Genomic DNA, 15,837 nt, shown 5'->3' with positions numbered 1-15,837 from the left:
TTCTTTTGTAAAATAATGGAAAATCAACATTTTCTTATCCGTGGCAGTCTTATCGGCGGCTTCGTTATCGGTGGCATAGGTTGTTGTTTTTATTATAGGTATTTATTACTAAATCAAAATCATCCTGACTCACTTCGATTGTTAATAAAAATCGAAAAAATCGATTTCTAACGTCAATTTTCTTCAATTTCAATTTCTTTTGTAAAATAATGGAAAACCAACGTTTTCTTATCCGTAGCAGTCTTATCGGCGGCTTCGTTATCGGTGGCATAGGTTGTTGTTTTTATTTTTATTATAGGTATATTTCGAATAGTTCAAAGAGTTCAAATGAACAAACAGTTACGCCTTGGGATGTGGACGGTAATGGTCGAGCCATTGATTATGATAAGCTTATAAAAAAATTTGGAACGAGACCTATTGATAAGGAACTTTTACAAAGGTTCGAAACGTTGACTGGAAAGAAATGTCACACTTTCTTGAGAAGAGGGATTTTCTTCTCACATAGGTGCTTTATATGTTTGCAATTTCATAATTCCAATTCATTTTTTATATTATTAATTGGAGATTATTAAATTTTTAGAGAATTCAACAAAATACTGGATCGTTACGAGCAAAATAAGCCTTTTTTTATTTATACAGGACGCGGTCCAAGTAGTTCAAGCATGCATCTTGGACATATGATCCCTTTTATTTTTTGCAAGTAAGAGGATTAAACTTTTTTATCTAAAGTTATGCCATCATGAATTAAAGTGTTTTTTCTGGCATTAGGTGGTTACAAGATGTTTTCGATGTACCAATTGTCATTCAGTTAACTGGTTAGTAATTGTCTCATAATCTTGGTTATAAATATTTAGTTAACGCGTAATTTAATATATTCTATCTAGATGACGAAAAATTTATATTTAAGCCTGGATTGACATTAGAAGAAACGCGCAAATATGCCTATGATAACGCCAAAGATATTGTTGCATGTGGATTTGATCCAGACAAGACATTTATTTTCGCAGATACTGATTATGTCGGGTTTGTAAACATTTACTTAGAATGATTCTTTTTTCCGTGTATATTAATTATTGTTACTATCCTATTATCCGTATTATCTGTATGACGTAAATAGAGGTCCATTTTATCATAATATTGTAAAGATCGCGAAAAGCATCACAAACAGTCAGTCAAAGGCCACTTTTGGTTTCGTTGATAGGTGTGTTTGATGTCTTTTGTGTATTTGTATAGTCTCTGTTAATTAAATATTTTTTTTTTATTTCGTTGTTATAGTGACTGTATTGCCAAAACTCATTTTGTTGCGGTACAAGCTGCACCTTCATTTTCCAATAGTTTTCCACAAATATTTGGAACTCGAAGTAATATTCCTTGTGTGATTCCTTGTGCTATAGACCAAGTAAATTATTATTCTATTTCTATATAAATATACATTTATTAATTTGCTGACGAAAGTTTGATCTAGGATCCATATTTTCGATTGACGCGTGACGTCGCGCAAAAACTAAAATATCCTAAACCTAGCCTTATTCATGCTAAATTCTTCCCAGCTCTTCAAGTAATTTTAATGATTTCCTGGACATGTTAAATATTTGATATAGTATTTGTACTTATATTTTTTTGAAAATCAGGGTTCTCAAACGAAAATGAGCGCCTCACTTGACAATTCTGCAATTTTTATGTCGGATACGCCTAACCAAATTAAAAAAAAGGTTTGCCTCTTTAATAAATGTAATTGGAAATTTAATTCATCTAACAGACATTTTGGAATATTTTAGATCAACAAGTACGCTTTCTCAGGTGGTCGCGATAGTGCTGAGGAACACAGGTTAAAAGGAGGCGATCCAGATGTTGACGTTGCTTATCAATATTTATCAGTATTTTTAGATGACGATGAAGAATTGGACGAAATTAAAAAGGTTATTATTTTTATTGTTACGAATTCTTATGTAATGATCAACTTCTTTTAATTGTTGTTTACTTTGTAGAAATATGTATCTGGAGAAATGATGACCGGTGAACTTAAAGCACGTTGTATTCAAGTATTACAGAAATTTGTTGATGAATTTAAACAAGTATGTAATATTATAAATTTTAATTTACAAAAAAATTTATTAATTAATTTTTTCTTTAAAAAAAAAAGAGGAAATCCGAAGTAACTGGCGAAATATTAAAGAAGTTTATGGATCCAAATAAAAAAATTGTTGTTAATGAAACCTGATTAAATTAATTCGCATAAATATAAGATTTATTTTATATATTATGTAAATAATATTATAACGAAGAGAATTATTATGATATTTATCACTTTAATAGAGCTCGTACTCGAGTTGCCAAGATAATAATATAAACATACATTTTTTTTTGCCTTATATAAATTATCATTAAAAAATTAATTTACGAAATTTTTAATATTTGTATTATTATTTTAACATAATAATATAAAGAATCGAAATTTAGATATGTAGTTGATTTTTTCCATAATTACACTTTTAAAAACATTGTTGTCTTTATTAAAAACTGTTGTTTTTAAAATAAATTAGTATATGGGGGAATTCTATAAAAATAGTATAAAAAGATTATTAGAAATCTCTACTCTTATTCATCTTCACTTAACTTTGTAATTAAATCTATTTAAATTATAGAAATACAATTTAATTTAAACATTATAAGATGCTTTAAAAAAAATACGTATTAAAAATAAAGAATTAATATCTTCTGCTTAAAATATAAAATGTAGCTAACATTTGTCATATCACTTATAACATATTTTAGAAGTAACATGACTTTTATAATGCTTATTAACTTTCTAAAATCTATAAACTAATACAGAACCCTGACTACTATTAACTACTTATATACGGTAGAACACATCTAGTCTCTAGTTTCATTAATATAATTAAATATCATTTATTGTTGATAAATCTAAATCTATTAATCATGTATACCACATCTCCCATTTTCTTTTTTCATCATCATTCCCTTCAAAAACAAAATTAATCTTTTTAATTTCATCAAATCCTTCTTCAGATTTTGGTTCAACAAATCTTGATTTAAATCCTGAATATGCAATTTCAGGTAATGGGCGAGGCTTTAAATTGTTAAACAAAAATAATTAGTATTATAATAATAAGGAAAAAAGAGAACAATTAACTTACTCCGTCAATATTGCCATAAGCTCTATACATATTATTATGTTTAGCCAAAGCTTCTGACGCTTGGAACCAAAAACATCGGACTGGAACTTTATAATTTTTTGCCAGATCAATATATGCTTTCCTACTTTCAACATCAGCGTTTGTATTATCTATGATAAATACGCACATGTTAAAACAAATAAAATTTATTGCTATAATCAATTTGTAATTAATACCTATAACAACAGGTTTTTTTTCCTGCAAAGCTTCTTCGCAGCTTTTGATACATTTTGCTTTTGTTTTTAATTTATCCTAACAAAGTACAATTTTTGTAAATAACCCTTTCAATAAACAAGAGAATTAAGATATTTTCATAATTAAGATACCTGATTCACATGTACATATCCATTAGATATTAACCATTTCTCAGCGAATGAAGATTTTCCGCTTGCAGGATATCCAACAAACACAATTACTTCACAATGTCTATCTGATGGAACAAGTGATGGTGAAGCGGGAGCAAATAATTCAACTAACATCATTAAAAATAGTAAAATCAGTTTAATTGAAATAATGAAAATGTATTCATATTATTAAAGCTTAGCGATACGAACCGTCCTGTGAAAGACTTTTCGGATTAAAATCACCGTAGGAATAAGGTGCCGGTTTATCATTTTCAAAAAATTCTTCGGGTGTATAGAATTTAATTCCAATATTTTCAGCAAATTTTCTATATAAAAGAGAAAAAAGATTGTATAAATATATAATCAAAATTCCTACTTTTTTTCAGGAAAAAACTAACTCACCTATCGGTATCATTCCAGTCACGTGGTGCATTTGGTTTCCAGTTTTCACCACGACCAGCAGCATCACCAACATAAAAACTCTCTTCCATGTCTATCATAATAAAATAGATTTAGAAATCGCAAAAAGTGCTATAACTTAATAAATAATATGCACCAGTGATAACTCCGTCATTCCCATGTTCTGTAATATATTTCCATATTCCGATCATTGGCTTTCGATATTTATCTCTTGCAGTTGCAGCATAAATTTCGCAAGGTACATTTAACTTTTTTATTAAAAAAAAAAAAATAATAATTATCATGAGTAATTCAAGCAATAAACAATCAAAATACTGACAAATCGCTAGCTTACATTGTTAACTATATTCTTAATTTTAGCCTTGAATTCTTTTCTTTTCTTTTCACTGGTCTTGTTTGAAATTTCCAATCCACCTTGATTAGTTATTATAACAATCTTGTAACTACATAATAATAACGTAATATTATTCTATATCTTGATTCTATAATGAATAAAGTAAATTTCATACCCTTCTTCATATAATTGTTTCAACTTCTTAGGAATAACTTTACTCCGCCATTTCCAATCATTTTCATCTTTTGACCGTTTATGAGTCCCATTTACAATTATTAAAGTGCTATCCTGTTGGTTTTATGAAGAGAACAAATTAGACTTAATTGTACATAGATTAATCTGATCTTTGTACCTACCAAATCAAAAGCGCCAATCTTAGATCGACCTTCGATTTTTTTAATATCTGATGTCAAATATTGTCCGATCATAACGGACTCAAATTCACGCCATTGAATATCAGCTTGTGGTTTAAAGATCGAAAATACATCAGAAGTGGTTTCTATAAAATAATGTTTTAAAAAATATACAAAAATATAGTTATGAAAAAAAAATAAAGTCCAACAGAAAAAAAACTTACCTAATTTTGCTTCTTTTACAGATACAGAAACTTCTTCTTCTCCTATAGAACGACTTCTTTTTAACTTTGAAGTTGACGTGGAACTGGTTTTACTGCTCACAACAGTTGATTTGACTTTGCACAAATAGTAAGAAGAAATCATATTACTTTGGTTGATAACTTCACCTCGAAATATATAAATTAAAACTGAAATAATTGTACCTCCTTTTTTCTTCATTTAATGTTAGCTTTTTTTTTTATATATATATTTTTATGTTACGGCTATAGCGCGCTTTAAAGAATTGACGCTATATATACTTTTCTGGGTGATAATCACAGTGTCACACCCGTGTTAGCTTTAGCAAGTCGTATGATTGTGAGAGTATTGTGAGAATGTCTCAGCTGCATAAATAATATGATTTTTTGATGTTCGAATGCTGCTAAAATCGAATGCTGAGAGTCGAATGATTACCGAATTTCCGAATTTTCCGATCTACAAAGGATCAAATTTAAAAATTTCAATCAAAATGAATTGCTGTTTTTATTATGTAATATAAACCATATGTCCTTAAAAACTTGCGAAACAATTATCGAAAAATTAAAGGATACGAACTTTGAGGATGGTAAAGAACTTTCAAAATTTTAACAATAATATTTGATTTAAAAATTAAATGTTTTTTTAGAATTTTAAAAGAATTTCAATGATTAAATTAAATTAAATTAAATTATTTCAGAACTTTCTATTTGTGATAAAGCATCTCTATATTTACTTCATGGGTGTTTAAACACAGTATATCACGTAAATTCTGATGAAATTTCGTCAGTGTTATTAAAAATATCCTCTCTTATCGACTTTGCTACCGAAAAATTGCATGCTTATCCATACAAAGATGTTCCTCTATGCTGGAGACGTTTATATACTGATGCAAGTATTGTAAAAAGTTTGTGTGAAATTTTTATAGCGTTGAGAACTGAAAAGGAAAAAGAATCATGGAAAAATATAGTTAAAACCTTAGATATGGCTTTGGTTATGACAGGAGCTCCTGGAAATGGCAGGAAGGAAATGATTTTCCATCTAATTAAGGAAGTGGAAAATACTATAAAAAATATTGAAGAAAATAATAGAGAATCTAATAACATAACCGAATCTTTAACAAAACGTCGAATTGATGATAATGAAAGAGAGAACGATTTTGAAAAACGTATAAAATTAGAGAATACAAATCTACCAACTATAAAATTTCCTATACCAAAACTTTCATCTCCTAGTTTGGCTACATTCACTTCGCATGTTAATACGCTGAGTCCTAAACCTATTATACTTACTTCTTGTCTTTCACATTGGCCAGCACTTTCGACAAATCCTTGGGCGGATTTCGATTATCTTTTGAGTGTTACTGGAAAGGAGAGAATAGTTCCAGTTGAAATTGGAGCAAAATATACTGATAATTCATGGACACAGAAATTAATGAATTTTGAAGAATTTGTAGAAAAATGGATTAAAAATCCAACTAATGATGGGGACATTGCCTATTTAGCTCAACACGACTTGTTTGCACAAATTCCACGTCTTAAGGAAGATATAATAATTCCTGATTATTGTTTTGTTGATACTAAACCATATTTTATATCCTGCAATCATGTGCAATATACTCCACCCTCAGATGTTATTATAAATGCATGGTTTGGTCCTCAAGGAACTATTTCTCCTATGCATACTGATCCTTATCATAACCTTTTAGCTCAAATAGTCGGAAATAAGTATATTAGACTATATGCTCCTTCCGAAACTTCGAAAGTTTATCCTTTTGAACAAGATGGTTTTTTGGGAAATACTAGTCAGGTTTTTTATCTTTAAATACTCTTTCATCATTAAAATAATTTTTTTATTTATTTTATACTTCAATAAAGGTTGAGATTGAAACACCAGATTTAGAACGTTTCCCACTTTTTGCTTCTGCTAACTATCTGGATTGTGTTTTGGAACCAGGAGATATGTTATATATTCCCGTGAGTTAAACTATTGTTTCTTTTATAAATATTTGAATTTTATTATATGATTTTCAGAAGTATATTAATTCTTTTTTGATTCTTTCAATCTACAATTTTTAACTACATCATAATAAATTATTAAATAAAAAGCCAGGCTGGTGGCATTATGTACGGTCACTAACCATAAGTTTTAGTGTGAGTTTTTGGTTTTAAAATATAATGTTGAAATATCATATCAATTATTATCAAAATTTAAAAGAATTAATAAATGCCGTTCAAAAATTGCAATCAAAGTTGGTATTTGAATAGTAAGTTATTTCTCTTTGTATAAAATGAAGGAATAATGTTATATCATTGCGACTTGGCTTTATTCTAAATATACCTGCTAATATTGATATAAAATAATTACATAAAAATATCGCAAAAAAAAGGGGATGTAAATAGAAAGAAAAAGTAAAAAAGTGAGACCGCTAATACCATCCAACAAACTAGCGAATATTATGGAGAAAATTTCTATTTATCCATATATAATCCGGCATAAAGATTTTCTTACACTTTCCCACATTGAAGAAAACCGTCGATTTTCAGGTGTCAGGGTATATGAATATAAATCGAGTATAAAACGTGATTAGAAAGAAACACCGCTAAATGACGGTTGTTTTCCCTTTCCTCGATTTTTTTGACCTGAATTTCCAGTCAAATGATCAGAATAGAGTTTCCCATTTCTATTGTACAAGGAAAACATAAATAAATAAATTAATAAATAAAATGTTCAATAATTTATTTAAATAATTATAATTACTTACTGCGTACTGAATTGTGTCTTATTGGGCTTATTTCTAAGCCGGTATGAAGCAGCACCAAGATTATTGTTGGTTCCGGCTTGTTTCAATTGAACTTTTAAGACTCGACCTAATAAAAATAAATTATTACAAATAAGATATAATCACAAAAAGATATCTCTTCATTAGCTCTCGTTTCATAGAAAGAGATAAATATGAATTCTAATATATAAACGGCATTATACCATCGACAAGAGCTGTATTATATTTGTTTATGGCAGCAATAGCAGAAGGCTTGCTTGAAAAAGTCAATTCTGCACTAATAGCGCCGCGAGTAATTTTATCATCTTTGATATTTACTGTTGAAATATCGCCAAATTCCAAAAAGGCGGTCTACAAATGATAAAAGAACCATAATTCGTTATTAACTTCCCTGATATTAAAAAAGATTTTTTTTTCTAATTCCTCAAATAATTACTTACTTTGACATCATTAGCACTTGTACCAGGAGCTAAGTTGTTAATGTAAATAGTAGCTGGACCACCTTCTCCCTTGATAGAAAATTCTGTTTGCTTGCCACCGGCAACACCTTTGATAGACAATCGATTCGCAACTCCATTACCAGGAGAAGTTTTTCCAGTACCCAAACGATGTTGGATAGAAAGACCATTATTTGTTTGAGCAGGTCGTTTAGTTTGTCCACCAGGATTAAGAGATGAGAAAAGGTCGTGACGCCAAACACCGTTCGGATTTCCTGTCTTTAGAGATTTAGGTCTCTAAATATGTTTGATGGCAAGATATCAAAACAGCCGTAACGGAATTGATCAGTCTCGTAATCGGTATGTTGTGTTTTCCAAAAAGTCAAAAACCCGCCGGGAAGTATCAAAAGACCATAACAAAAAGTTTCGCCATATTCTTCTGAAAGAACAGCACTTTCTTTTGGTTTTGGCCATTTGTCGACCATTGAGATCAACTTGTATTTCCCAGCGTTTCCCTATGAAGCTGTTTGGATTCTTACCGGATATGGGCTGGCCTTCTGTCGAGTCAACTTTTTACCCGCTGATCTAGCACGAATTGGTCCCGTTTTACTCTTATTATTGTTGTTTAAATTATTTCCGTTACTCGTTTTGGTGCTGTTGCCATTTGCATTATTTCCCTTTGTTGCCTGTTTTGACTTCTTTTTATTGTCCTTGATGATGTCGTCCAAACTCATGTCAATTCTATCCATTTTGTGATGTATATTGGGTTTAAAGTGGGAGTAGTTTTTTGTAAGAATAAAGGAAAAGTATGAAAGAAGAAATAGATTTATTGTGGGAAAGTGAAAAGCGAAGACTGTTTAGTCACTACAGGTGATGTTTGAGTTCCTTTATACCAGGAAAAAAACCAGCTGACAGGTATGTCAGCCTCTTATTGAAGTTTCCGGCCGGCTACAATCGGAAATTTTACAATTAGTAATGATTTATCTCGTGACTTAACTTTAAATGATCACGTGAATATTTAATTTTAACATTTTCCGCTCTCTCCGGTGGTTTTTATTCTTTACAATTTTTTTCGCCTATTCCCGATTTTTTTTTTTAAAGCACAATTAATAAAGATTCAACGTGCTGATGCAAATTCGAACAGCATTTTTTATACATTTATTAAATTTGCGCGTTTTTAAGTATTATTTAGATTATCGGTTATCAATAGTAATATTAACAAAATATTAACAAGTCTTTAAAATTTTATAAGAACCATAAAAAGTATCATAATTCTACTATTGAACAATAATCTAGAAGATAAATTATATGTACGTTAAGAATGTATTCAATGTAATGTAACATTTAATACAATATATACGAATTAGTATTTTTAGATATAATATATCAATATTTAAGTTTCAGTTATTTTGTAATATTTGTATTGCCAGTGTGTTATGTGTTTGAAATTTAATTTTTAAAAATTATTTGATAAGGAAAAAATCGAATTGTACGCAGCAGGAAAATGAAACAAATGTGATGTCCACAGTAGATAAAAATGGAAATCTTGTATTGATAATATTTACAATATTGGTTTCATGAATCTATTTTTTTTTTAATAAGTATTATTATCTATTGGTATAGTTTTACACTTTCACTTTTTACAAGTAAATAATTAGAAAAGGAAAATCTGATCATATGCGTTTTTTTAAACCCAGATTTCGGAACGATTGGCAAAATAGTCTGATCATTACTGGTTTGGTGGATTCAATTGCGGGTTAAGAAAACAAAGCCTTGAGGCTTCAATATTTACTATATATTATTGTGACAACTCCTAATCGGCCGCCCAAAAGGTCTAAAAATTTGGCGGGAGCTAATACAACAAGTTAGGTTAATATAACAGGTGACATAATCGAATTTTGCACAACAAGGATACCGGATATCCATGTTTGCTTTTTCTTTCTGTTTATTATCGCAGAATGTCAGGTTTTTCATATAATAACTCACCTCCGCGACCTTCACCTCCAAATCTCATCGACCCTTTCGACGACCAACAAACCGTCGAAATTCAACAAAACTCTATTAATCAGCCTGTCCCGCTGCAGAGTCTGCAGGCAGCTGTCACACCACCATCTTTTAGACCAACTTATATCCAACCAGGGAACCAAAATCGACGGTCTTTGACGTATTCTCAATTAAACCCTTATTACAACGATTTTATAGAAGACGAAGACGAAGACCAGGAAGCATTTTATTCAGACTCTACTGGGCTTATGCGTCAAAATTCCAATATGTCTGAGGCTAATCTACCTTTAACGTCAAATGCTGCTCTCAATACATCACCTTCACCATCAATGGGCCCAGGTGAAATGCGGACTTCTATAAGTAATACTATAAAGCCTGAAACTGAAGGAGGAGGAGGCTCAAATAACAATGATGATGGACGTACAATATACGTTAATGATTCTCCACGCAACTTACAACAAAAATTCTTGCATAATAGAATTTCTACAGCAAAATACAATTGGTTGACTTTTTTACCAAAATTTTTGTATGAACAATTTTCGAAATATGCCAATTTGTTTTTTTTATTTACAGGTGCATGATCAATTCAATTCAATTCAATTCTGTTCAATTTTCGTTTTTTTTATTCTTGCGTTTATTTAACTCATATTTATGAATTTTAGCTTGCATACAGGTAATTCAATTTTTAATCCTTTGGTGTAGTTATAGAGATTATTAATTAATTGGAGGTTCAAAGATTATCTATAAACATATGTATTAAGGAAAATGAAATTTTATACTATTTAAACTATATATGTACGCGTTCTAAAACTTGTTTACACGTTTTGTATATAGCAAATTAAAGATGTATCTCCAACAAACCCATATACGACGCTTGGTACTTTAGTTGTCGTTTTGACAGCTACTGCACTTAAGGAAATTATGGAAGACTTCGTAAGTTAAGAGAAATATTTTATGATCAATTATGTCACCGCATTTTTATTATTCAACTATTAAAAATTTTTTTTGTCAATTTTAATTCAATTACAATTGTTAAGAAACGGCATCGTTCTGACGCAGAAGTCAATCAACGTTCCTGTAAAACTTTACAAGGAAGCTCATTTGTTGCAAAAGAGTGGAATGAAATAAAAGTTGGAGATATTGTTCGCGTAGAGAGTGGAGATTTCTTTCCAGCTGATTTGGTTTTGCTCAGTAGTTCTGAACCTGAAGGATTATGCTATATTGAAACAAGTAATTTGGACGGGTTAGTTTGACCTACTATATATTTATTATTCAAGGTGCTAACATAATCCATGTTGTCAAGACATGCAAAATTGCCCAGCGACTCTGTTGCCATTTTTTTAAAAAATATAAATTTGTTGGTGACAGCGCTTATAGTAATGATTAAGTAACAACATACTCTTCATTTTATAATTTTTTAGTGAAACCAATTTGAAAATTAAACAAGCATCTAGTGAAACGTCCAATTTAATTTCGCCTTCAGAAATAAGCCGTTTAGGAGGTAACCAATCTATAAACTATAAATTTTGATCCATTGAAGTTAGTTTAAATGGAAATTGAGTCAATGATTTCAAATTTCAATAAATAGGTTATGTTAAATCCGAAAAGCCGAATAATAGTTTATATACATATGATGGTTTACTAGTAATGAATGGGATAAATGGCCAAAAACAAGTTCCTTTGGATCCTACTCAATTGTTACTCAGGGTTAGTCTAATTTGGAATAATTAATCCATATTTTTCATGTTTTAAACTTTCTTTTCTTATCTTTTCTTTTGATGTTAGGGTGCACAATTAAGGAATACGCCATGGATTTATGGTATTGTAATCTTTACCGGCCATGAAACTAAATTGATGAGAAATGCCAGGTACGAAAATTGAAATATATATATATATATATTTTTTTAAGAATATTTTATTAAAAGTAACTTTAAAAATCAGTGCAACACCCATAAAGAGAACTAGCGTTGAAAAAATGGTCAATATTCAGATTATTTTCTTATTCTGTATTTTGTTGACAATGAGTTTGGCGTGTTCTATCGGATTTTTTATCAGAGCTGTAAGTATTTGCAATATATATTTATTTCTTCGAATCTTAAAATAATTTTTTTTTTAATGTTTAGTTGAAATTCGGCAATGAAATGCCATATCTTAATCTTTTCGGAGCGAACGATAATCTTTTTAGTCAATTTGGATTCAATATATTGACTTTTCTAATCTTGTTTAATAATTTAATTCCTATAAGGTACGCATTTTCATGACATTTTTTACGTTATTATTAGTGAAGTAAGTAAATTTATGTTTGATTTGTAGCTTGATTGTTACAATGGAAGTTGTGAAATTTCAACAAGCTTCATTGATTAATTCGGACCTGGATATGTATTATGAAAAGACCGATACTCCAGCTTTATGCAGAACTAGTAGTTTAGTTGAGGAATTAGGACAAGTATGTTGTTAAATTCATAATTCATAGCATTGATATATATATATTCTGTTAAATCTATATCTATCTTATTTGTAGATTGAATATATATTTTCTGATAAAACTGGTACACTCACATGTAACGAAATGGAGTTTAGGCAATGTTCTATTGCCGGGATAGCATATGCAGATGCAGTAGAAGAGTCAAAGCGTGCTCGAGTAATCGATGGTGTAGAAGTTGGCTTACACGACTTTAAGAAACTAAAATCGAATTTGAGAAATCATTCAACCGCTAATGTCATCAATGAATTCTTGACTCTTTTAGCAGTATGTCACACTGTAATACCTGAAGGAAACGAGAAAAATATTAATGGTAAGTTTAAATTCATTATCTATACATTGATTCGTTATGATATTATTGTATTGACTTAAAAATCATCGTTTCTTTTAAGATATCATATATCAGGCTTCTTCACCTGACGAAGGTGCTCTTGTAAAAGGCGCTTCGACGCTTGATTTTAAATTTACGGTATTTCAATATTTCTACTTATATTTTATAGTTTATAGTGAGTCCTTTTTTTAAAATCTATTTCTCTTTTTAGACGCGTCGTCCAAAGTCAGTTACAATAGTTGTTAATGGACAAGAACAGGAATTTGAAGTTTTAAATATTTGTGAATTCAACAGTACACGTAAGCGTATGTCAACAGTTGTCCGCAGTCCTGACGGAAAGATAAAGTTATATTGTAAAGGAGCCGATACGGTAATTTTAGAACGTTTAAGTGAGAATAATCCTTTTACTGAACAGACTTTACAACATCTTGAAGAATATGCCACCGAAGGTCTTAGAACTCTTTGTATATCCATGCGTGAGATATCAGAGGAAGAATACAGAATTTGGGCTGGTGTTTATGAAAAAGCTTCTACAACTTTAACGAATCGTCAGGAAGAACTCGATAAAGCTGCTGAAATGATTGAAAAAAATCTTTTCCTTTTGGGTGCAACAGCTATTGAAGACAAATTACAAGATGGTGTACCAGAAACTATTCATACCCTTCAACAAGCTGGCATCAAAATTTGGGTTCTTACTGGTGACAGACAGGAAACTGCAATAAACATTGGCCTTAGTTGTAAATTAATTCAAGAAGAAATGACTTTGATTGTTATTAACGAGGAGAGTCATTGGGAAACAAAAGAATCTCTGGAGAAAAAAATTCAAGCAATGAAGGGTCGCATCAATCCCGAAGCAGAGGTAACAAATAATTATTGTAAAGGAATAAAATCTGAGTGAAATTATGTATTTATCTCGATCTATTTTATATTTTAGCCACTTGCTCTTGTTATTGATGGTCGTACACTTGAATTTGCGCTTGAAAAAGATCTTGAGAAAACTTTTCTTGAGCTCGCGACTTTGTGTAAAGCTGTGGTTTGTTGTCGCGTTTCACCTCTTCAAAAGGCTCTTGTCGTAAAACTCGTAAAACGTCACTTAAAAGCCATTCTCCTAGCTATTGGTGATGGCGCAAATGATGTTTCCATGATTCAAGCAGCTCATGTTGGTGTTGGTATTAGTGGTCTTGAGGGAATGCAGGCAGCTCGTAGCGCTGATGTTGCTATTAGCCAGTTCAAATATCTGAAAAAACTTCTATTGGTACACGGAGCATGGAGTTACCAAAGATTGAGTAAACTTATTTTATACTCTTTTTATAAGAACATAACACTCTATATGACTCAATTTTGGTACACATTCCAAAACGGTTTCTCCGGTCAAGTTATTTATGAATCTTGGACGATTACGTATTATAATGTCCTTTTTACTGTATTACCACCAATCGTAATAGGAGTTTTTGATCAGTTTGTTAGTGCGAGAATGTTAGATCGCTATCCACAAATGTACATGTTGGGCCAAAAGAGTGAATTTGTGAGTATAAATTAATCTCGTATGTAATTTAATAACCTCTTATTAATTATAAAAATGTATGGACATAACTTTTAAATATAGTTTAATGTCAAAACTTTTTGGGGCTGGACGATAAATGCTTTTTATCATTCCTTGGTAAGTAATAATTTTGAACTAAAATTGCATATTATTCAATGTGTGTTAATAAAAATTTATTATTTTTAGATTTTATATTATGTACCAGTAGTTATTTTCAATCAAGACCTTGTGTTGTCAAGTGGACAGTTAGCAGGCCACTGGGTGTGGGGTACAACAATTTATACAGCAGTTTTAGCAACAGTTTTAGGGAAAGCTGCTTTAATAACAGAGTATGTTTAATATATTTACATTTATTTTTTATTCCTTGATATAACTATATTAATAATTGTTATTTCATACAGTTTATGGACAAAATATACCTATATTGCGATTCCAGGGTCATTTATTTTCTGGCTGGTTTTCATTGTATTATATGGTTCAATTGCTCCAAAACTAAGATTTTCAGAAGAATATGAAGGCATTGTTGGAGTAATTTTCACAAGTCCAATATTTTATGCTACTATTATTCTAATACCAACTATGTGTCTTTTGAGAGATTTTGCCTGGAAATAGTAAGTTATTAATTTTACTTTAAAAATATAATTTGAACATCAAAGATTTTTATTAATCAAATCTCTATTTTAGCGCAAAACGTATGTACATTTCACGTTCTTATCATACTGTGCAAGAAATCCAAAAATTCAATATTCCCGATTACCGACCTCGCATGGAGCAATTCCAAAAGGCAATACGAAAAGTGCGTGCTGTACAAAGATTACGAAAAAGTCGTGGGTTTGCCTTTTCTCAAAACGAATCTGGGCAAGAAGCGCAACTTATCAGAGTATACGATACCACTTTGGCAAAACCAAAGGGTTAATTTTATTTTACTAATGTAATATTTATAATTCGGTCAAAATTAAAAGGAATTGGGGTTTATAAAATTAATATATTATTAATTAGATTTTCAAAAAAAAAACCTTCTGCTTACAGTGTTACGACTGTATAATACATGTTAATTTCGTTCATCACCTTGTATTAAATTTTCATTATTTCCATTTCTTTTCTTATATATAATTTTTTATTTATTTATGTAAAGTAGTTTCAGTGAAACCCTTTGTATTACACATATTTTGCTTTTTAATTTATATTGTATAAGAATAAAAATTATTCTAAAATTATTAATGTCATTTAAATGTGGGTACCATTAAATCATTCGATCCGCAGTACGAACGGGAAATGAGTCAGCATTGATAATAAAAAGTCGGAGCTAAGCCTTCAGAAATACAACCGCTTTATTTTTTTTTTTTAATTCTTAAGCTCAATTGTAAAAAGCT

General features: G+C 30.2%; 5 protein-coding genes across 5 annotated transcripts; 3 read left to right on the top strand and 2 right to left on the bottom strand.

Annotated features, from left to right (window-relative positions):
• Positions 1-15: 15 nt before the first annotated feature.
• OCT59_004376 (tryptophan--tRNA ligase) lies at positions 16-2,726 on the top strand (the record flags this gene model as incomplete). Its single annotated transcript, XM_066148239.1, has 12 exons — positions 16-98; positions 239-505; positions 581-700; positions 769-815; positions 885-1,023; positions 1,118-1,201; positions 1,276-1,399; positions 1,466-1,558; positions 1,632-1,712; positions 1,779-1,919; positions 1,989-2,075; positions 2,144-2,726. The coding sequence occupies 12 exons, from the start codon at positions 16-18 to the stop codon at positions 2,219-2,221; spliced, it is 1,344 nt and encodes a 447-aa protein (XP_065996858.1). The 3' UTR covers positions 2,222-2,726.
• Positions 2,567-5,089, bottom strand: OCT59_004375 (uncharacterized protein; the record flags this gene model as incomplete). The annotated part of the gene is made up of 12 exons (XM_025316340.2): positions 2,567-3,091; positions 3,159-3,307; positions 3,374-3,449; positions 3,524-3,669; positions 3,752-3,867; positions 3,944-4,034; positions 4,098-4,209; positions 4,296-4,404; positions 4,471-4,583; positions 4,652-4,794; positions 4,873-4,986; positions 5,074-5,089. The coding sequence occupies 12 exons, from the start codon at positions 5,087-5,089 to the stop codon at positions 2,939-2,941; spliced, it is 1,338 nt and encodes a 445-aa protein (XP_025180679.1). The 3' UTR covers positions 2,567-2,938.
• Positions 5,090-5,413: 324 nt separating this feature from the next.
• Positions 5,414-7,152, top strand: OCT59_004374 (uncharacterized protein; the record flags this gene model as incomplete). Its single annotated transcript, XM_025325545.2, has 5 exons — positions 5,414-5,474; positions 5,586-6,694; positions 6,763-6,861; positions 6,994-7,038; positions 7,138-7,152. The coding sequence occupies 5 exons, from the start codon at positions 5,414-5,416 to the stop codon at positions 7,150-7,152; spliced, it is 1,329 nt and encodes a 442-aa protein (XP_025180678.2).
• On the bottom strand, positions 6,889-8,998 carry OCT59_004373 (uncharacterized protein). Its single transcript, XM_025310604.2, has 5 exons — positions 8,644-8,998; positions 8,108-8,401; positions 7,871-8,018; positions 7,650-7,755; positions 6,889-7,568 (listed from the first exon to the last, which is right to left on the bottom strand). Exons 1-5 carry the CDS (start codon positions 8,851-8,853, stop codon positions 7,472-7,474), a joined length of 855 nt encoding a protein of 284 aa, XP_025180677.1. The 5' UTR covers positions 8,854-8,998; the 3' UTR covers positions 6,889-7,471.
• A 1,064-nt stretch (positions 8,999-10,062) lies between these two features.
• Positions 10,063-15,696, top strand: OCT59_004372 (uncharacterized protein; the record flags this gene model as incomplete). The annotated part of the gene is made up of 18 exons (XM_025309226.2): positions 10,063-10,681; positions 10,771-10,781; positions 10,943-11,041; positions 11,146-11,351; positions 11,530-11,609; positions 11,697-11,815; positions 11,894-11,976; positions 12,050-12,167; positions 12,232-12,353; positions 12,422-12,554; positions 12,630-12,903; positions 12,983-13,059; positions 13,133-13,780; positions 13,856-14,446; positions 14,528-14,581; positions 14,651-14,793; positions 14,866-15,075; positions 15,149-15,696. 18 exons carry the CDS (start codon positions 10,063-10,065, stop codon positions 15,378-15,380), a joined length of 3,819 nt encoding a protein of 1,272 aa, XP_025180676.2. The 3' UTR covers positions 15,381-15,696.
• Positions 15,697-15,837: the final 141 nt, after the last annotated feature.

This window comes from Rhizophagus irregularis, chromosome 12 (assembly GCF_026210795.1).
Source record: "Rhizophagus irregularis chromosome 12, complete sequence".
Lineage (NCBI taxonomy): Eukaryota > Fungi > Glomeromycota > Glomeromycetes > Glomerales > Glomeraceae > Rhizophagus > Rhizophagus irregularis.
This window is presented reverse-complemented; position numbering and strand designations above follow the sequence as displayed.